The following is a 17,878-nucleotide window of genomic DNA, read 5'->3' as shown; positions in this document are numbered from 1 at the left end:
AAACTTACAAGAAGCTCACTATACTTACAGCTTGATATGCTCAGAAATTCACCAAATTTAAAAGTTCTTGAACTCAGTAAGGTTAGTGCCATCATCTATACTCATATGCTGATATGAGTGTAAATTTCATGTTTTTCTGTATGCCGCAATAATAGTCATATTTTCTATTTTTATTATATACTATTGAAATATTTTTGAAACTGATATTAAACTGGTGTAGTTATTCCCACATTGTGTGTTCCTCTGCAAATTACTTGTTGCTATTCAATGTCAATCTATGTTAATTAACATCAACCGCAATAATTTATCTCTTTTTGCATATTTATGGACTTTTTTTTTCATCAGAATATTGGGATGATGAACAAAATGCTGTGCCCCAGTGCTTGAAATCATCCATCGAAAAGTTTGAATATAAAGATTATTCAGGCTGTTCAGACGATGTGAAAATTCTAGAATACATCCTGAAAAATGTAAAGGCGTTGAAGAAATTTAACATCGTAGCGTTTTCTTCTAACGATTCCGAGGAACTATTCAAAGAAGAGTTTTTAAACAAATTATCAGTGTTGCCAAAGACACGTCAAGTTAAAATTGAACATTCTCAGTAGTTTTAATATTGGGTTGTTATGGTTCTGTTGTCAATTGAGGTCTTAATTGCATAACAATTTTAATTTCCAATTCGATTATTTAACCTTGATGAATTTATATATTAATCTTTAGCTCTCATTTTCGTGTATCAGTTGTAAGCCCCTTGTTTATATAATCTAGAAGTGGATGAAATTGAAAATATAAATGCAAATGAATATAAGTTCAAACTAACAAGTATATTCACAACTTGTTATGTCAGCAATACTAAACTATAAATTTGAAAGTTGATGATGATAAATAGTCTCGCTATATTCATCAAATAAGGGATTTATAAAAGAAAGCAACTATGAAGAGTCTCTAGCACCTAATGGAAATTCAGATCTTAGGTTTCTAGTGATAATACTAAATTAGTAATATGATGAAAATTGACTGATCGACGTCTTGGAGCACAGCAGTGGACAGTGGTTACTGGGATTTTTCTTCGTCAAATTCGTCTCTGTAAGCAAGAGTGATAAATCTCAGTTGCAATTATCATGTCGGGATATGAAATTGCATACATCAAATCTGAAAAATAAGCATTTTTCTTAACAGTTCAGTAACAAGCCATGAGATTCTGATAGCAAATGGTATTTGGAATCACTAACCAGATCTGAGACTTCTCCAAGAAAATTGACTAGTATAACACTAATAAAATAACATAAGGACATCTAGAAATGGCGGTTTGAAAGAACGAAATTTGAAGGACTACATTTATCTTCTTCATCAGATACAACATTTACATGCCCGTGTTAGAGCCAAAATCTGAGTGAAAAATTCACCTTACATATTAGAAAGAAAAGATTTGGAAAAAAATGCTAACTATTTTAAATGAAAGTGAACTCACCATACTCTTCAGGAGGACCTCTCGAGAGGTGTTATCGTCATCCACCACCAAAGCATCCATCTTATTTAGCCTCAAAAAGTAAATCTGATTTGCAAAGGAAATGAGATGAGGAGAACTCACAGGCAAATTATAAACAAAGATTTACACAAAAATATCGATCGTACTCACCTTTGATTTTTATCTTCATTTCGGAAACAATCAGAAAATCCAGATGTCTGAGCTAAATTGGGTCTTCACCTCGAAATCTTTGAGCTATCCATAAAAAGGAAAAACAAAAAATACACATCAAAATGTTTGTACTTCTCCTTCATGTGTTAGATTACTTGATAAGCTTAAAAAAGGAAGAGAAAAATCACGTGCTCTTATTAATATTTGCAACAAAAGATTTTGGTTTGGCACAACATGTGATGTGTCAGAGTTTTTGATTAGAAACGGTTGAACCACCATTTAATCAACCCAACCTTGAACCAAAACATGAAATGAACCAGTAAACCTTAAATTAATCTCGAAACACGGAAATTTGTAGAAAAACACCAAAAAATATTCGGAGTATTACAGAAGATCATTTCAAGTAGGCGTGGGCATGTATCCCGCCTCTATAAATTTGCAAAATTGGACGAACCGTAAAATAAATCACAAAAATCCATTTCATGGTTAAGGACCACTATTTAAAGGTAGTATCACTCGTCGATACACAATAATAGAACTACTACATCCCAAGCGACGAAGTTCCTCAGTTGCCTGCAGTAGTTCTATTATTGGTGTATTGGCGAGTGATTCGACGAAATTCCTCAGTTGCCTGCAGTAAACATATAAATTCATCTCGGGCATATGAAAGTCCATCAGAATGACGTGATACCCGCCTCCTGCCTCGTACATTCTCACAGCCTCTTCTCTATCCGAGGCCATAGCAACATCCTTCTCTTCAGGAGCTTTGCTTGGACCTCTCGAGAGGTGTTATCGTCATCCACCACCAAAGCATCTATTTTATTTTAGTCTCAAAAAGTAAATCTGATTTGCAAAGGGAATGAAAGAGAACTCACGGGCAAATTATACACAAATAGCGACCGTACTCACCTTTGATTTTTATCTTCATTTCGGAAACAATCAGAAAATCCAGCTGTCTAAGCTAAATTGGGTCTTCACCCCTGGGCTATCCATAAAAAAGAAAAACACAAAATACACATCAAAATGTATGTACTTCTCATTCATGCGTTGATTACTTGATTAGCTTAAAGAGGAAGAGAAAAATCACGTGCTCTCATTAATATTTGCAACAAAAGATTTTGGTTTGACACAACACGTGATGTGTCAGAGTTTTTGATTATAAACAGTTGAACCATCATTTAATCAACTCAACTTTGAACCAAAACATAAAATGAACCACTAAACCTCAAATTAACCTCAAAATACAACCAGAAACTTGTCCGAAAACACCAAAAAATATAAAGAGTATTACAGAAGATCATTTCAAGTAGGCGTGGGCATGTAGCCCGCCTCTATAAATTTGCAAAACTGGATGAACCGTAGATTAAAAAAAAATCATTTCATGGTTAAGGACCACTATTTAAAGGTAGTATCACTTAAATTTCTCACTTCACTAAACATTAAACCTCCAATAAACTTGGAAGATAAATAAATGCATACAATTCACTGGTTTGAGACATGTAAACATAAAATTCCCACGTTCTTCTCCTACTTTTTAATCTTGATGACCAGATAAATCTAAACTTTTAGCGAAAATTTCAATTCATCCAAACTTATTAGCTGATTGATTGATTTTATTTTAAATTAACAAATATGAGTATAGTTAACAAATTTGAATAAAATTGATATCTCGCAAAATGTTTGTTTTTTTTTTGTCATGGAGCCTTTAATTAAGACTAGTTTTGCATTACATATTATGCATGTGGCTCGTAATGTGCATATTTTATATTTAGTTAATACATCATTGCATTACGTGTTATGCACATGGCTCGTAATGTGACTTGCATATTTTATATTAAGTTAATACATCATAGTTATACTATTTATAATCAATATTAATTAGTTAGAATTTTTGTAAGAAGTAAATACAATATATTAATTTATTAATTTTTTAAATTAATTGATGTCGACAATATTTATTTTTAACTTATTATATTACAATTAAATCGCAAATAGAAAAAGTAAACTAAATTAGCATTATAGTTTTTCATTTTGTCTTTAAATTGTTGGGAATACAACATGATGTGGATGTTAATTTTTTATGATATTCTACGTTTAAAAATATAGAATATGAGATTCTAATATTTGGTAAGATTATTCATATACCATAGTAATCATAATAATAATTAGTTATGAATAATTGTACAAATTAGTCATTAAGTTTCACAATATATTATATAGCCCGTGTCAGTAATTTATTGATTAAATATATAGTACGCAAGAGTTATTTAATATTAATTTTAAAGTTCGTAAAATAATATCAATAATATCTTTAAATTAGTAGAGTTGATTAATTTTTTTATTTTATGACCGGTTACGTATAATTATAATACTAAATATTAACATAATTACTGTTATAAAAAGACATTAATTTAAATAAATAGATATATATTTTTATTCTATAACTAATTAGTAAATTAAGAAAAATTGGACAATTACTATGATTTTCAATTCAAGTTAAGTTCATCAATTTTCAAATCAAATCTTACTGTACTATATATTTAATAATTGAAACACAAATTAATTCTATAGTAATTAGTAATGATCATTAATCTTTAAGTACTCAATCTTTTTCTTGAATTCCACTTCAATTCCCTTGGCTTATAGGATTTTATTGTTGGTTTTTGTGTTTTTGGTTATTGGTATTGTTGTGTGGATTTTTGTGGCTAATTGGCATAGAATTGAGTTGACTGTGATGATTATTGGGGTTGCTTCGAATGTTCTTTCGAAGAATTTGGGATTGTTTGTCGCCTTACCGTTGTTGACGTTTGGATTGGTTGTTTACAACCGTACTTTTATATATAGTATAGATATAGATATAGATATAGATTAAAAGATTTTACCAGCAAAGACTAAATGAACTCCGAAAAAAAATTACACTCCTTTTATTTGCTAATCAAAAGATGAAAATACACTATGAAAGTAGTATAAAAAAATTATTATTAGAGTGTACATAGTCATTCCGGATTTCACCTCATTTCAATTACTTCAAACCCGAGATTTATTTGGATGAGACGCTCTTATCACTTAAGCTAGCACATCCCGTCTAATTCACACGGTTTAAACAGTCATTCCAATCATAAACACCATGTTACTAAATGGTGAACAGTAAATAGTAAACATATGGACACTAAGTTCCATCCTTTCCTCAAAATTAATTTAAATGTCAATATAAATTCTCAAAATCACAATACCCATTCCCTAAAAGCTCCTCAATTTAAAAGGTTTCAATTCACAATATCATATAAACATACCAGTAATCAAATAAAAACAAAGATCATATACAATTAAAAATGAACATTAATAAGCCAATTAACATCCATAACACATTCCAATTCCATCAACATAGCCTAAAAAATTAAATATTCCTAGTTAAAATTCCACATACTTACATCACATCATCTAATTAGTCAGCCACTTGAAAACAAACATAAAAGGCAAAAGGTTCAAATTGACCCTTATAATCAGAGTAAAAAAATATTTAGACCCTTAAGGTGGACAGTGACTCACTTAAGCCTCTATGGTCATAAAAAATGGTACAAAAAGGACCATACCGTTAACTCCGTTAAAAATACCATTTTTTAAAAATAAAAAGTCTAGATAAGCCTCTGTGGTAAAAAAAAATTAGAACATTTAAGCCCCAACAGTTTAAAATGAGTCAGATTTTCTTTTTAAAGATAAAATAATTTTTGGTTATTATAAAATTATTCTAAATTAGTGACTTTTTTTTTGAATTTATTTTATTATTTAAAATTTTTTTAAACTATTAAGTATATTGTTTATTGGGTTAACGTTATAAAAATTCACTAACTTTACATGTTTTTTCATTTTAATCACGCCGTTTAAAATCGTCATTTTTATACACCAACTACCAATTTTTCTCAAATTCATACACCGTTCAAAAATGCAGTGAAAATTGCTGAGTTGGCAGCCGGATTGTGACATGTCAAAACGAACCGGACAGTGACACGTTTTCACTCAGTGTATGGTTTTGAAAACAAATTGATAGTTGGTGTATGGAAATAAAAAAATTTAAACGGCATGATTAAAATGAAAAGATATGTAAAGTCGATGAATTTTTATGATATTACCCCTTGTTTATTTATACTACGTTATAAATTTATTGTTATTTCTTAATATAATTTTTTGACACTAAAATATTATAATAAATTATATTCTTAGTATAATTAAACAAAAAATCAAATAAAACATTTAAAATAATTATTGTGATAGCTTAGTATAATTCCTGTTATGGAAAGGAGAACAATAAAAAAAAGTTCATTGCTCATCGGTAAAGCAAAGCGAAAATGAGAAAATTTAAAGTGCATCATAAATTCTCCATCCCTATTTGTTCAATGTCCGCATTCTTTCTTCGTTCAAATACATCCTCCGAATGTTCTGAAGAGTTAGTAGCATCAGTAGACCTCACATTTAAATCATTTTCCTGATTCTTGTCTCCACATAGCTTTGCAAAAAGCAGGTCCTTTGCCCAAACGATACAGTGAACAAACTACATCATTAAACAATGACCACAAATCAAAAACATTGGCATAACAACATTAAAACCAAATACCCTCTTATCACTGCTCCATCAACTATTTTCCATGCTGAAATGACATTATAAAACTAAATATGCTGGTACTTTGTGAAGGTGAACACCATCAACTATAAGCAAAAGCAAACAACCATGTACATTGGATGGAGTACTAGTAATTGTACAGACAGGGTAGGACTTTGGAGCGGGTTTAGGCCGACATTCATAGCACTCTGTTTCCCCCTTCACATGCACTGTGACCTGATTAGTATAAGCAAAGGCAAAAAAAAAATGAACAATATCATTATAAGATCCACAATGTACCTGGATAATAGGCTTACAAGTTACAAACATGAAAACCTTAGTGAATGTGTGTCTTTGTGTTAAGACTTGTAACACATAAAGGATGTAATTTATCTATATCAACTGAACTAAAACAAGAAGAATCGACTCTTTTCATTTGTAATAAAATGCACAACATATTCATAATATTAAAGCTATTTGTCATGCAACCGGTCAACCACTTCGGATTAATGTGTATACATTCAGAAAGAATAGAAATAGAAAGAGAAAATAAAAGCAGAGTTCAAACACAAACAAAGTTATCCAACAATGATAGAAGGCCATCTTTAGTGAATTCTCAATGAAAGACTACAAGGATCACCTGTCCAAGGAATCCAGCAGTCCCACTCTCAACCAAAGGAACTTCAGCTGCCAAGGAAAGGCAGTTCACATGTCGCCTTGCGTCTAAGTTGTCAAGACCATTCAGAACAACACTAAATTGCTTGAAAAATCCACACTGAATTCAGAATCCTTTACATTTGCATGGTATGGTGTAATTTAATGTGAGGCTTAAATCTTAACACAGCATCCTGAGCAACCTAGTCAAACATTGGTCAGAAAATTAAAAGCTATATAGTTAAAATTGCCCAGGATCAATGATGTAAATGATGATGAAAACACTTACTTTGGCCTTTGACTGGCCAACATGTGATTTCCGAAACAAAAATTGCCTGTTAAGGTTGCTGACTTCTATTGTGTCCATGTCCATCTGCAGAAGGATACAGGCAAACAAATTAATGACTACAGCAACAGATCAAGGGTGTACAAATAAAAACAGAGAGTAAATGCAAAATCCATTTCATATTTTAATGCCAAATCATTCTTCCTTACTCGAGACTACAATATCTCTGTTATTTGATTGATAAAGAATCCATGCATAGGGCATAAGCATCAGGTATCTCTAAGAAAAACCATAGCCTCCTTGAAAATTAACTTTTTTCTCTGCTCCCTCTTATTTTCAGTCGTTTTCCCTTACAAAACTTAGTTGCTGATGAATTAAGACATAATGTAGCCAAAATAAATATGGGCCATGAGCTTATCATCCAATTAGACCCCATTCATATCAATTAAAATTAGAGCTTGCAGTTAAATTTTTAGTTGTAGCTCTTATCTCCTACTTCTTCATTGACAATAGTTGTCCAAGTAGACATTTTTTCCAAGTTCAAGATTAAAGTCCAATTAGGAAGATAGGAAGTACGAGTAATCAAAGTAGAAAAGAATCATTTAATAAACATTTCGCATTTTTTTTATTTCTCATAAACATTACATGTAAATTACGGTTTACCTCAACAAAGGAATCATCCGTGTTAACTCAAACTCATATGAGTATTTAGTGAATCTCAAACCTGAAGCATTTCTATTCTTGCTCTACCTAAATTAACCCCAATCTCCACTGGCTTGATTGCTTCTCATTTGTCCATCAGTATAGACTACAAACATGAGAATGCTGCTACAGAAACTATGAACATATGCGAAGCCGCTTAAATGCTTCATAACAAACATCGATGTCAGCTCTGTCAGAACACACACAACTCACGAGGGAGTTCCATAGTGAATGTTGTGGCAGTTCACCCATGCTTATCATCTCCTCTAACCACATAACAGCTTCATATTGCCTGTCCATTGAGCAAAGACCTTGTATAAGCATGTTGAAAGTGTCAACAGGAGGCCAGTATGATTTAGTTAACATCTCCTCCAGAAGTCGACTGGCTTCAATAAATGCACCATCTACCCATTCACTAAAATGCAGTAGGTTTCCTTGTTGGCAACACAACCAATCTGCTTTGCCATCTTCTTCAAATACTTAACAGCTGTTGCTGAATTCCCCAACTCACACAGGCCTTTCAACAAGATATTGTACAATCTGACATTTGCCACACAATTTGCCTCCACCATTTCCACCTCGAATACATTGACTGCTTCCTGAACTTTACCTTCCTTGCACAATGCTGCCACCTTTGCTTCATAAGCTAAAAGAGATGGTCTATAGCCTCTATCCCGTGTCTCATCAAGCACTTTATTAGCTTGACCGATCTTACCATCAGCATAAAGATCAATAGACATAGCAGTATAGCTACCCAAACTAGTGATGGCACCTCTGGTTAGAGCTTCATTAATCAAACGCTTGGTGAGTTCTCTGTCTTCATTATTATTGCATTTATTGAGGTCAAGACGGGGGTGACAGCGTTTAGGAGCCTTCAGCCCCTTCCTTAAGATCTTGCCGAGAACGTCTAAAGCTTCTTCAACCATATCATTATCACATAAAGCATCCAAAAGAATTCTATAAATGACAATATCCTCACCACTTCCCTTCAGAGATATCCTCCACAACATTGAATACAACAAATGAGTAGCCTCATTCAGCCTCCCATCTTTACACAAACCCGACATAACAATTCTATAACTATCCCTATCCGGGTAGCAGCCCTGATAATTCATTTCTTCAAAGATTTGTAAAGCAAAGTGAGAGCGGTTACCTTGACAAAGAACATCCATAAGCAAGTTCAACGAACGAACACGAGACTTCACTTCCCAGCCATACGAGTTCTCCAAGAAGAGACGGTGAGCTGATTCGAGCTTAGATTCTTCGACCAGCATTTGCAAAAGAGTATTAAAAGACACTGTCCAATTTACGCAATTGAATTGCGGAATGCTATTGAAGAGAGATATAGCTTCATTTAGAAGGCCTGCATTTGTGTAAGCCTTGATTGCATACGCAAAGATTGAATCTTTGCACTCGCAAGAATCATCTCGCATCTGACCAATAACGTCTTTCATCTCGGAAATTCGACCCGAGATTCCAAGGATGCTAATCATGGTGGCGTACACTGGACCATTGTGATGATAGTTGGGGTTTTTGTGCTTTGCTTCGTTGAATAGATGCAGAGCTGTTAATGGATTTTTTTAGTTTTTTATGATTTGAGAGAGATGTGTTGGTGTAACAATTCTTGGCCATCTTACACTCATAGCATCAAATTTGAAAGCTATGAAACTGATAAGCCTACAACAAAAACTATGATTTAAAAACCCCAAAAACACAAAAAAAATTAAAAAATAGTAACCCTAATGTTTAGGGGTTATAATTAGAGAGTTAAGATACTCGCAAGTTACTTAAGATCGACTCAAGAAGAAGAACCGAGCTCGAGCTACTCGAGTATCAACTAAAAAAAATTTATCACATACAACTATTATGCTGTGATATTTTACAAGAAGTCACTATTTGCGATAAAAAAAATTTAATTACTCTCGCTTTTTCCTTATAATTGTCTTTTTAAAAAAAAAATCTAAAACAAACTGTCGATTAAAAGTTTCAGTGACATGCACCCTTTGTTCTTTATAGGAAATCGAGCTCGAGTAACAAATTATGCTGTGTTAGTTTTTAAACAGCCATAACTAAGGGTAGGGGTGAGCAACGGTCGGTTCGGTCATCGAACCGCCCAAAAATTCAAAACCGTTCGGTTTTTTAAAAATTTCGATCACCGAACCGTATTAACCAAATTATATCAAGACCGTATTAACCAAACCGAAATATTACGGTTCGGTTCGGTTCGGTTCGGTCGAAAACCGTAATATTTTTTGTATGGTTTTTAGAAAAGAAAAAAAACAGTTTTTTAAAAAATAAAAAAAAAATGGAAAAATTTAACCTAGAGAGTACATGTGCTTTAAATTAAATCTATATTTATCGTTTTTTATTATAAAACTTTAAAATTAAACAAGTTTAATATATAAATGTGTGTATATGAAAGTTTAAAATAACGTAATTTTTAAATACGGTCGGTTCGGTTATTACGGTTATTTTTTTGTAACAATCGTAAACCGAACCGAATAGTCAAAATTTTAAAAATTCGGACCGTAACCGAACCATATTTTCAAATTATATTTCGGTTTGATTAATTCGGTTCGGTTCGGTTCGGTTATTCTGTTTTGACCGTTTAATGCTCGCCCCTAACTAAGGGAGTATGATAAAGTCAAGTCGAGTCAAATCGAAAACACTGCTGAGCTAACTCTAAAATCAAACTCGAAACTCAATTTGACTCGATTGAGTTTTATTTAAGAAGCTCAACTCCATAGAATAATTGAGACTCAAACTCGGAGTTATTAATTTTATTTTAGTTTAAACATTTAAAAGTTAAATTTTAGTATAAAAATGAAAATACAATTATAAAATAGGCTTAATTTCTTAAAAAACCCCCACCTTGCACTTTTTCTTCGTTTATACTCTGACCTTATAAAAACACCATTTGTACCCAATTTTGGGTTTTTATGTTTCATCTCTACCCAAAAGCATTAAATTGTACTTTTTTCATTTGAAAAAGAGTTTAAAACATACTTTTTTTCTATTTAAAAATATACAAATAAATCCTTAAACTTAAAAAATAATCAAATACATCCAAATAATTAATTAATTTTTTCTAATTTGATAAAATAATAAAAAATTAAAAAAATTATTATTATTTTTAATTTTTTGTCGGAAATATTTTAAAAAAATTAAAAAAAATTATTATTATTTTTAATTTTTTTAAAAAAGATGGTATTTTTGTATTATTAATAATATTAATATCTAATTAGTATATAAGTTAAAAATGAAGGATTGTTTTAAACTTTTTTTCCAATGAAAAGAGTACAATTTAATGCTTTTGGGTAGAGATGAAACATAAAAACTCAAAATTGGGTACAAATGGTGTTTTTACAAGATCAGGGTATAAACGAAAAAAAATGCAAGGTGGGGTTTTTTTAAGAAATTAAGCCTATAAAATATGTATATATGTAAGTATAAAGGCAAAATGATTAAATGTAACAACTTTAATTGTTCAGATGGATAAATCCTTCAAAAAATTGATAATTTAATCGTTAAATTTATAGCATGCACTACTTGCATATATTTAAAAACTGCATTCAATCAAAGGTTTTGAATATAATTGTCAAACTCGCTAAATTAACGACCCATTTTGTCCAATTAGTTTTAGAAATATTTTTATCAAAATGGTTCAAGTTATATAGATATTTAAAATTATCTTGCATCATCATAGATAATAAAAAAATGATTTATATAAAGCTTGACTAGATTGGCAAGCTTATCAAATTTAATATTTTGATTCTCGAACTCAACTTGGAAATTGTTTCGAATAGCCCAATTCGATTAATATCAAATCAAATTCACATATTTTTCGAGTTAATTCTTACTAGTTCGTGAGTTGAATCTACACTCCGTACTAGTGTTAACGAAAAACAACACTCAGCATCACCGGCCAAGCCTACAGAATTATAACAAAAACTGGTAGACTGAAGCCAAACCGAATTATCAGTATAGTTTGTTTTGTTTTTAGGGTTTGACAAGTAAGAACTAACTAGTGCAAGTAAGAATTGCATGCTGATTTATTCATAGTACAAGTGAAATAGAAAAAAAAATATAGTACATCTTGATTGTTCAATTGTAGCCTTGATCTAACCAATTCTAGTTTTAGCACTGAAAATTAAATACCCGGTTATCTACGAGTAATTCTATAAATGTTCAATGCCATTTTAATGTATCGAGTGCTTGTTGGTGGATCTGTTTGTCTCCAGCTGCAACGACATTGAAGCCTAAATAGATAGCATGAAAAACAATTGTTCAGAATGAGTCATGTGGGTGTCAATTGAGGGTTAATCAGAATAATGCGAGCTTGAAAGAAAGTGGACTCACTTGTTGCACGAGAATCCGGAGAAACATCCCAACAAAGACGATTCCCTTTCCAATCGGTTATAACACCTCCAGCACCCTCTATTACAGGTACGAGTGAAAGAAAATCATATGGCTGGCACAAAAAGGAAAAACAGCATTATCATAAAAAACATCAAAAAGAATGAAAATTATGCAACAGGGTATTGTACTGTTCAATCAAACTACACCTCTCTTTGTAAGAGGCAAATGGATATGCAAATGCCAAACCGATCTGAATTTTATTGAGTAGCGAATTGCGCAGTTTCACAATAATCTGAATAACGAATAGATGCCTAAAAAGCTAGTTATGGAGAAAAAAGGGAGCCCGGATATTCTCTAAAAAATACACCCTTATACTATTCATGTCCTGAAGGTCTGGTGCAAGCTCTGAAATGTTAAGCAAATACCAAATTTCCCTAGTGTGGCAGCGTCGGTAGTGAACTATTCATGCTAGGCATTTATCAAGCGAATCGATTAATTTAACAAATGATATATTATTACAAGCATACCTTGAGACCAGACTCCACGACAAGATCCACATGGCCAGAAGCCAAAAGAGCGTATGCATAGCAATCACAGCCATATAATGGTACTTTCACCTATAAGCAATAAAAAAGGGGAAGCAAAGAGTTCAAATACGTAAGTTGATAATATAAAGGGATCATGATGCAAGTCGGAGAAGTGTTTATATACTAGCACCAGTAAATGATGCAAGGAAAACTTAAATGGTTGACGATGAATTCCCTTGTAAAAATTATCAAACTTCAATGCTGCTTTCTGTGATTATGAAATAAATCAGCAAAGACAAGATTCTGTGGGATTAGATTGATTTAGACTCCAACTTGAACCTTAACAACATTACTCCCATGGTTAAGCAAGTATGAAATCAAGATTTTATTTGTATTTGGGTATTATCAACTATTAATATTGCAGCGGACGAAAAACACTAGGTCAAAAATTAATTTTAAATAGATACTAACCTTACTTCTGACACGAGCAAATGCTTCTTCCGCTTTCCCTTCAAATAGATGTGGACTTGTGGTGTACCTAAGAGGGGAAGAAAGACATTTAAGGATTTGATAGATAGGCCCTCATGAAACTGAGAGTAAAAGCTAACGTCGCCACAGGAAGTACAATTGCTTTAGCTAAATCACAGGTTTTTTTTATTTCACTAGAAAACGCAAACAAGACCATGAAAAGTACAAATATGCTTGTGACAGTTTTGCACAAGATCGTGTAGACAGTTCCTCCCCATTCAATTTTGTTCTCCTCCCAGTTACACCGATCCATCTTTCTCTAAGTATAGGCTGATCAATCACCCCAAGAATCTGCAAAATAAAATTGGCATTTTAGGAATAGTATAACACTCATAGGGCAAAATATTAACTATGCAATTCAATAATCACCATGCACTTCTTCGGCAAACCAATTTTTATGAGTTTACAATTCTACTTACATTATGAATACATAAACCAACAACGTGCATAACATTAAGATACATATAACATAGTCAATCATTCATAATAATACTCGGACAGTATAGTAAACAAGGTGATCACCAACTTCAATTTTCATCAAACAAAGTTTACATAATAGAATTCTAAAGATAGTTTCGTCCTTAACTATTTAGCATAAATTGGCTGTTCTCATGCGTAAAAAGTTAGACCAGCAACTAGCATGTTGCAAAGACATTTAGAAAAGGAAAATAACTCCTAATATGGAAGTAATAAGAAAATGTCGAGCTACAAAATAAAAAGAGGCCATTAGATCTATTATGATGTGCACTTGGTAAACAATACAACTGTCAAGCCCACAACTGATGCAAACATGGCCTTGTAATAGTTACAGGAGAAGAAGCATTCTATCTAGCTCACTCATAGTTAGCAAAAGTTGCACTTTTACCAAAATCCAGTAGTTGTGTCAAATTTATACAAACTGAAATGACAAAAGTGTTAGAATGTTTCTTAGAGTTAGGGTTAGAATGTTCAGCTATGTGCTTTACTATTTTTACATTTAACTTGAGAGGCGGAAACAATCATCATTTATGTGAAAAGCTGTAAATGAGAGACAACCAACTATGCCTCAATCTTTATCTCTAAGAAGCTCTACTTTTTTTTAATATAAAGGAAATGGAAATCATTCGTCTCAGCAATTAAACAAGGCAGACGAGTCTTACTGGTTTACCCCTATGTAGTAGAGCAATGAGAGTGCCAAAAACAGGTTTGCCTGAAATAATTGAAAACATCTTACTACTTAGTTACTAATTTTGTTCTTTCAAAAAAGATGAGATGTTGATGATATGAGATCAAGAACCGAAAGAAGCATACCAGTAATAAAACTTTTAGTTCCATCGATTGGATCCAAAATCCAAACATAGTCAGAGTACTTCTCTTTACACATCCAACCATTCTCCTCTCCGTAACTACAAATCACGAAGACAATTCAACCTAAAGACGATAAGCTTAACAAGAATGACAAAAAGCTCATTCGCATAGTTATCAATTGTCGAATCAATGAGTATCGAATAATTATTTTACAAAGTATCTAATAATATTTTTTAAAAAAATTTGAGTCATGCCTAAATAAAATTTCTGGTTCCGCCACAAGCAATAGAATTACTCACATAGCATGAGAAGGAAAATGATCGAAAATAATCGACACCATAGATTCCTCCGCTGCTCTATCAGCAATTGTTACCGGACCTGTAATCAAAAAAACGATAAATTAAATTAAACTGCATTGCGTTTGTTCATTAAATTATTTTTTTCAATTGAATAAAATTAAAAGAATACAGACATACTGAGATCATCTTTATCAATAATTTCAAATTTCTTCCGAAAATACTTGCGAATAACTTCGCCGGAAGCATCAGCAAGCTTATTAGCCACGTCAGAAAATCGATCGAGCTCAGTGTCAGTAATCTCTTGCTGTAGAGTATCAGAATTGTCAGATAGTTTCGAATTGGAACTCATTTTTATACTAAGTCTGTTATAATTACAGCTCGAGTTCTTGATTTTGAGACAAATCGGAGACTGTAGTTTCGCGGATTGAAATGAGAGGCGGCTGAGAGCGGCGGAGATTGATGCTCCTCCGCCTCTAGAGGAGGAGGAGGAGGTGGATTTAGAGGTGTAGAGAGAGAAAGTGTGAGGTTGAGAGAGAGAATGCATTTGGTTCGTTAATGGCGGACTGAGTGCACGTGAAAAGGTTCAGTTGAAGTGGAGAGCGACGGCTGAGAAGAAAAGGAGTGAAAAAGAGAAGCGGGTATCATGTGATATCCGACCCGATCCGACCCATGTATTTTTAGTTACGGACTCAATATCGTGTCGCTGAATTAGTTCTTCACAGCTAACTGTTGTGCTATTTTCTTTTCTTGAGGGAACTGTTGTCTTACTTTGGGCAACCAAAACAAAAACAAATTGGAAAAACTGTCTTAGGCGAAAAATATTTCAAAAAACTAAATATTTCATAAAATACGTTGTTTTAATTTGGAACGATGCAATCAAATTAATTAAATTTGAGAAGGCCTTTCTTTAAATTTAAATTTTCTCCATTTCATTCAAGTCTATATAATAGATATAGATAAAATGATATCTAATGTCATATTTTTTTTTATTATTTAAATTTCATGTCATTCATTTAAATCGACTTAAAAAAGCAAAAATTTATACTTGAGCCCATTAAATTGACTCTGCACGTTACTTTACAAGGAGACAACAAAATTTTACAATAATTAGCAAAGCAAACTTACAAATTAAGACATGATTCAAACATTAAATTCCCCCATTACAACTACCTAATCAACAAAACAAACCCACATAATATATACTCCCTCCGTCCCATTTTAAAAGTCTCATTTGACTTTACACACAGATTAAGAAAACATTAATTATTCTTATCTTTTCATGTTTTTTCATGTTTTGCCCCTATTAATGATAGTGGAATTTTCCATAGAACTCTTTTAAGATGACTAAAATAAGGGTAAAATAGGGTATTTAATGGAAAAATATTCTAAAAATAGCAATGGAACTTTTTAAATGGGACATCGCAAAATAGAATATGGGATTTTTTAAATGGGACGGAGGGAGTACTACATATGATCACATTAATTAATTCTTAGTGGTTATGGTGGCCAGGCAATTTTTCCTTGATCTTCTCCATCATACTCTTTTTCTCATGGTGTTCTCCGGTGGTGTTTCCGGCATGGCCATGCTCATCCTTGTGCTTTGCTCCTGTAAATTTCTCTTTTATCTTCTCTTTCAATCCTTTCTTCTTCCTTCTCCCTCCTTCCCCGTCGTCCTCAGACGACTGTAATTTAACAATATTAAACCAACATCAAACAAATAAAACTTTGTCTTAATTAACTAAATATTTTCCATTCTAATATCTTCCCAATACTAGTATAAAATAGAAAACTTATAAAACGCGCCATATAATTCGTGCAATGCGTTAGGCATATTAAACTTTTAATGATTAGAAAAATAAATAATAACTAAAAAAATTCTTCCTTATATATTTATTTTTACATATATTTATTTTTTTCTGTCAAAGATAGAATACGACTCTTAGAGTCTCAGTTTGTTAGTTGTTAGTTACAGAGATAGGAATCGAAGTCATGATCTCTTGATCTACTTGGAGACGCCTTAACCATCTAGATTAGGCTCACACTAGCTCCGCATATACTTATTAGCTAGATGTAAATATGACATTGCGCAACTATTTGTACGAGATACAAACTCATAAAAATAAGTCTCACCGAGCTAGAGCTTGAACTAGTAGACCTCTGAACCTCCTTAGAACCATCGTCGGCACCGGCAGCTCTGGTGGTCCGATCGTCGTCGTCTGTAGTATCAGCCAAATTACCAATAGATGCCACCTGCCCTGGCTCTTCTGCTTCAACATCACCGAGCCGGGTAAGAGGTTTGAAGGTGGTTAAACCAGTGATGTAAATCGGGTTACCATTTTCATCAATTACTTCATGAATCGGGTTTCCATGTTCATCTGTTAGTTGAACCGGATTTCCACGGACATCTCTTAAATCAGCCATGTAGCTTCCGCAGTTGCAGTATTCGGATCAGGTAACACAAATTAATATGAACAGAGAATATTGAGCAACTATATTTTAAATAGATTTGCTTAGTTTGGCGGTGAGTGACAGACAGAAAAATGGGAGTTCATGCAGACATGCACGTAACTAGAACTATACACGTGTTGGTAAGATGAAAGAGGTCATGAACTTGTAAGAAATCATTCACCGCAGTATTTTTCCACCTTGACAAACTAATAAAACGTTAATAATGTTACAATATATTTTAGTTATAAAAAATAAACAATATAATTAAATATTTTAATATTATAAAAATCTCCATAGAAGAGTAGTTACTTCATCCGTCTCAATTACTTTATTACTTTTACATTATTTAAAAAACATAGCTAGTGTTATATTTTTTTATAATTTTTTATTTAAACTTGTTGTTATATCCAACTATTAATTCCTACTTGTAGATATTAATAAATACTATTAGTGATTTTAAATAAAAAATAATAAATTTTTATTATTTATTCAAAATAAATAAGTACTTTAGAACCAATAATATATATAAAAAAAAAAAAGACAATTCCATTAGGA

The 17,878-nt window shown here is 32.3% G+C and overlaps 2 protein-coding genes, 1 long non-coding RNA gene and 1 pseudogene across 4 annotated transcripts; all 4 read right to left on the bottom strand.

The window, feature by feature from the left end:
- Positions 1-884: 884 nt before the first annotated feature.
- LOC126682181 (uncharacterized) lies at positions 885-1,762 on the bottom strand. Its single transcript, XR_007641417.2, has 3 exons — positions 1,637-1,762; positions 1,230-1,552; positions 885-1,081 (listed from the first exon to the last, which is right to left on the bottom strand). It is a non-coding gene; the product is annotated as an uncharacterized LOC126682181 (long non-coding RNA).
- Positions 1,763-5,834: 4,072 nt separating this feature from the next.
- On the bottom strand, positions 5,835-9,518 carry LOC126682180 (pentatricopeptide repeat-containing protein At1g05600-like; annotated as a pseudogene).
- Positions 9,519-11,900: 2,382 nt separating this feature from the next.
- LOC126683119 (bifunctional phosphatase IMPL2, chloroplastic) lies at positions 11,901-15,591 on the bottom strand. Of its 2 annotated transcripts, none has more exons than XM_050378952.2 (9): positions 15,053-15,591; positions 14,876-14,954; positions 14,580-14,674; positions 14,429-14,478; positions 13,444-13,580; positions 13,233-13,299; positions 12,762-12,851; positions 12,235-12,346; positions 11,901-12,134 (listed from the first exon to the last, which is right to left on the bottom strand). In XM_050378952.2, the coding sequence occupies exons 1-9, from the start codon at positions 15,417-15,419 to the stop codon at positions 12,064-12,066; spliced, it is 1,068 nt and encodes a 355-aa protein (XP_050234909.1). In that variant the 5' UTR covers positions 15,420-15,591; the 3' UTR covers positions 11,901-12,063. The 2 variants fall into 2 exon arrangements, with proteins under 2 accessions (XP_050234909.1, XP_050234910.1); XM_050378953.2 differs by having other exon boundaries at positions 13,456-13,580; positions 15,053-15,586.
- A 768-nt stretch (positions 15,592-16,359) lies between these two features.
- Positions 16,360-17,393, bottom strand: LOC126683361 (embryogenic cell protein 40-like). The gene is made up of 2 exons (XM_050379229.2): positions 17,006-17,393; positions 16,360-16,557 (listed from the first exon to the last, which is right to left on the bottom strand). Exons 1-2 carry the CDS (start codon positions 17,294-17,296, stop codon positions 16,366-16,368), a joined length of 483 nt encoding a protein of 160 aa, XP_050235186.1. The 5' UTR covers positions 17,297-17,393; the 3' UTR covers positions 16,360-16,365.
- Positions 17,394-17,878: the final 485 nt, after the last annotated feature.

The sequence above is a fragment of the Mercurialis annua genome, linkage group LG5, assembly GCF_937616625.2.
Source record: "Mercurialis annua linkage group LG5, ddMerAnnu1.2, whole genome shotgun sequence".
NCBI lineage: Eukaryota > Viridiplantae > Streptophyta > Magnoliopsida > Malpighiales > Euphorbiaceae > Mercurialis > Mercurialis annua.
Note: the sequence above shows the minus strand (reverse complement) of the source record. Positions and strands in the feature narration are given on the sequence as shown.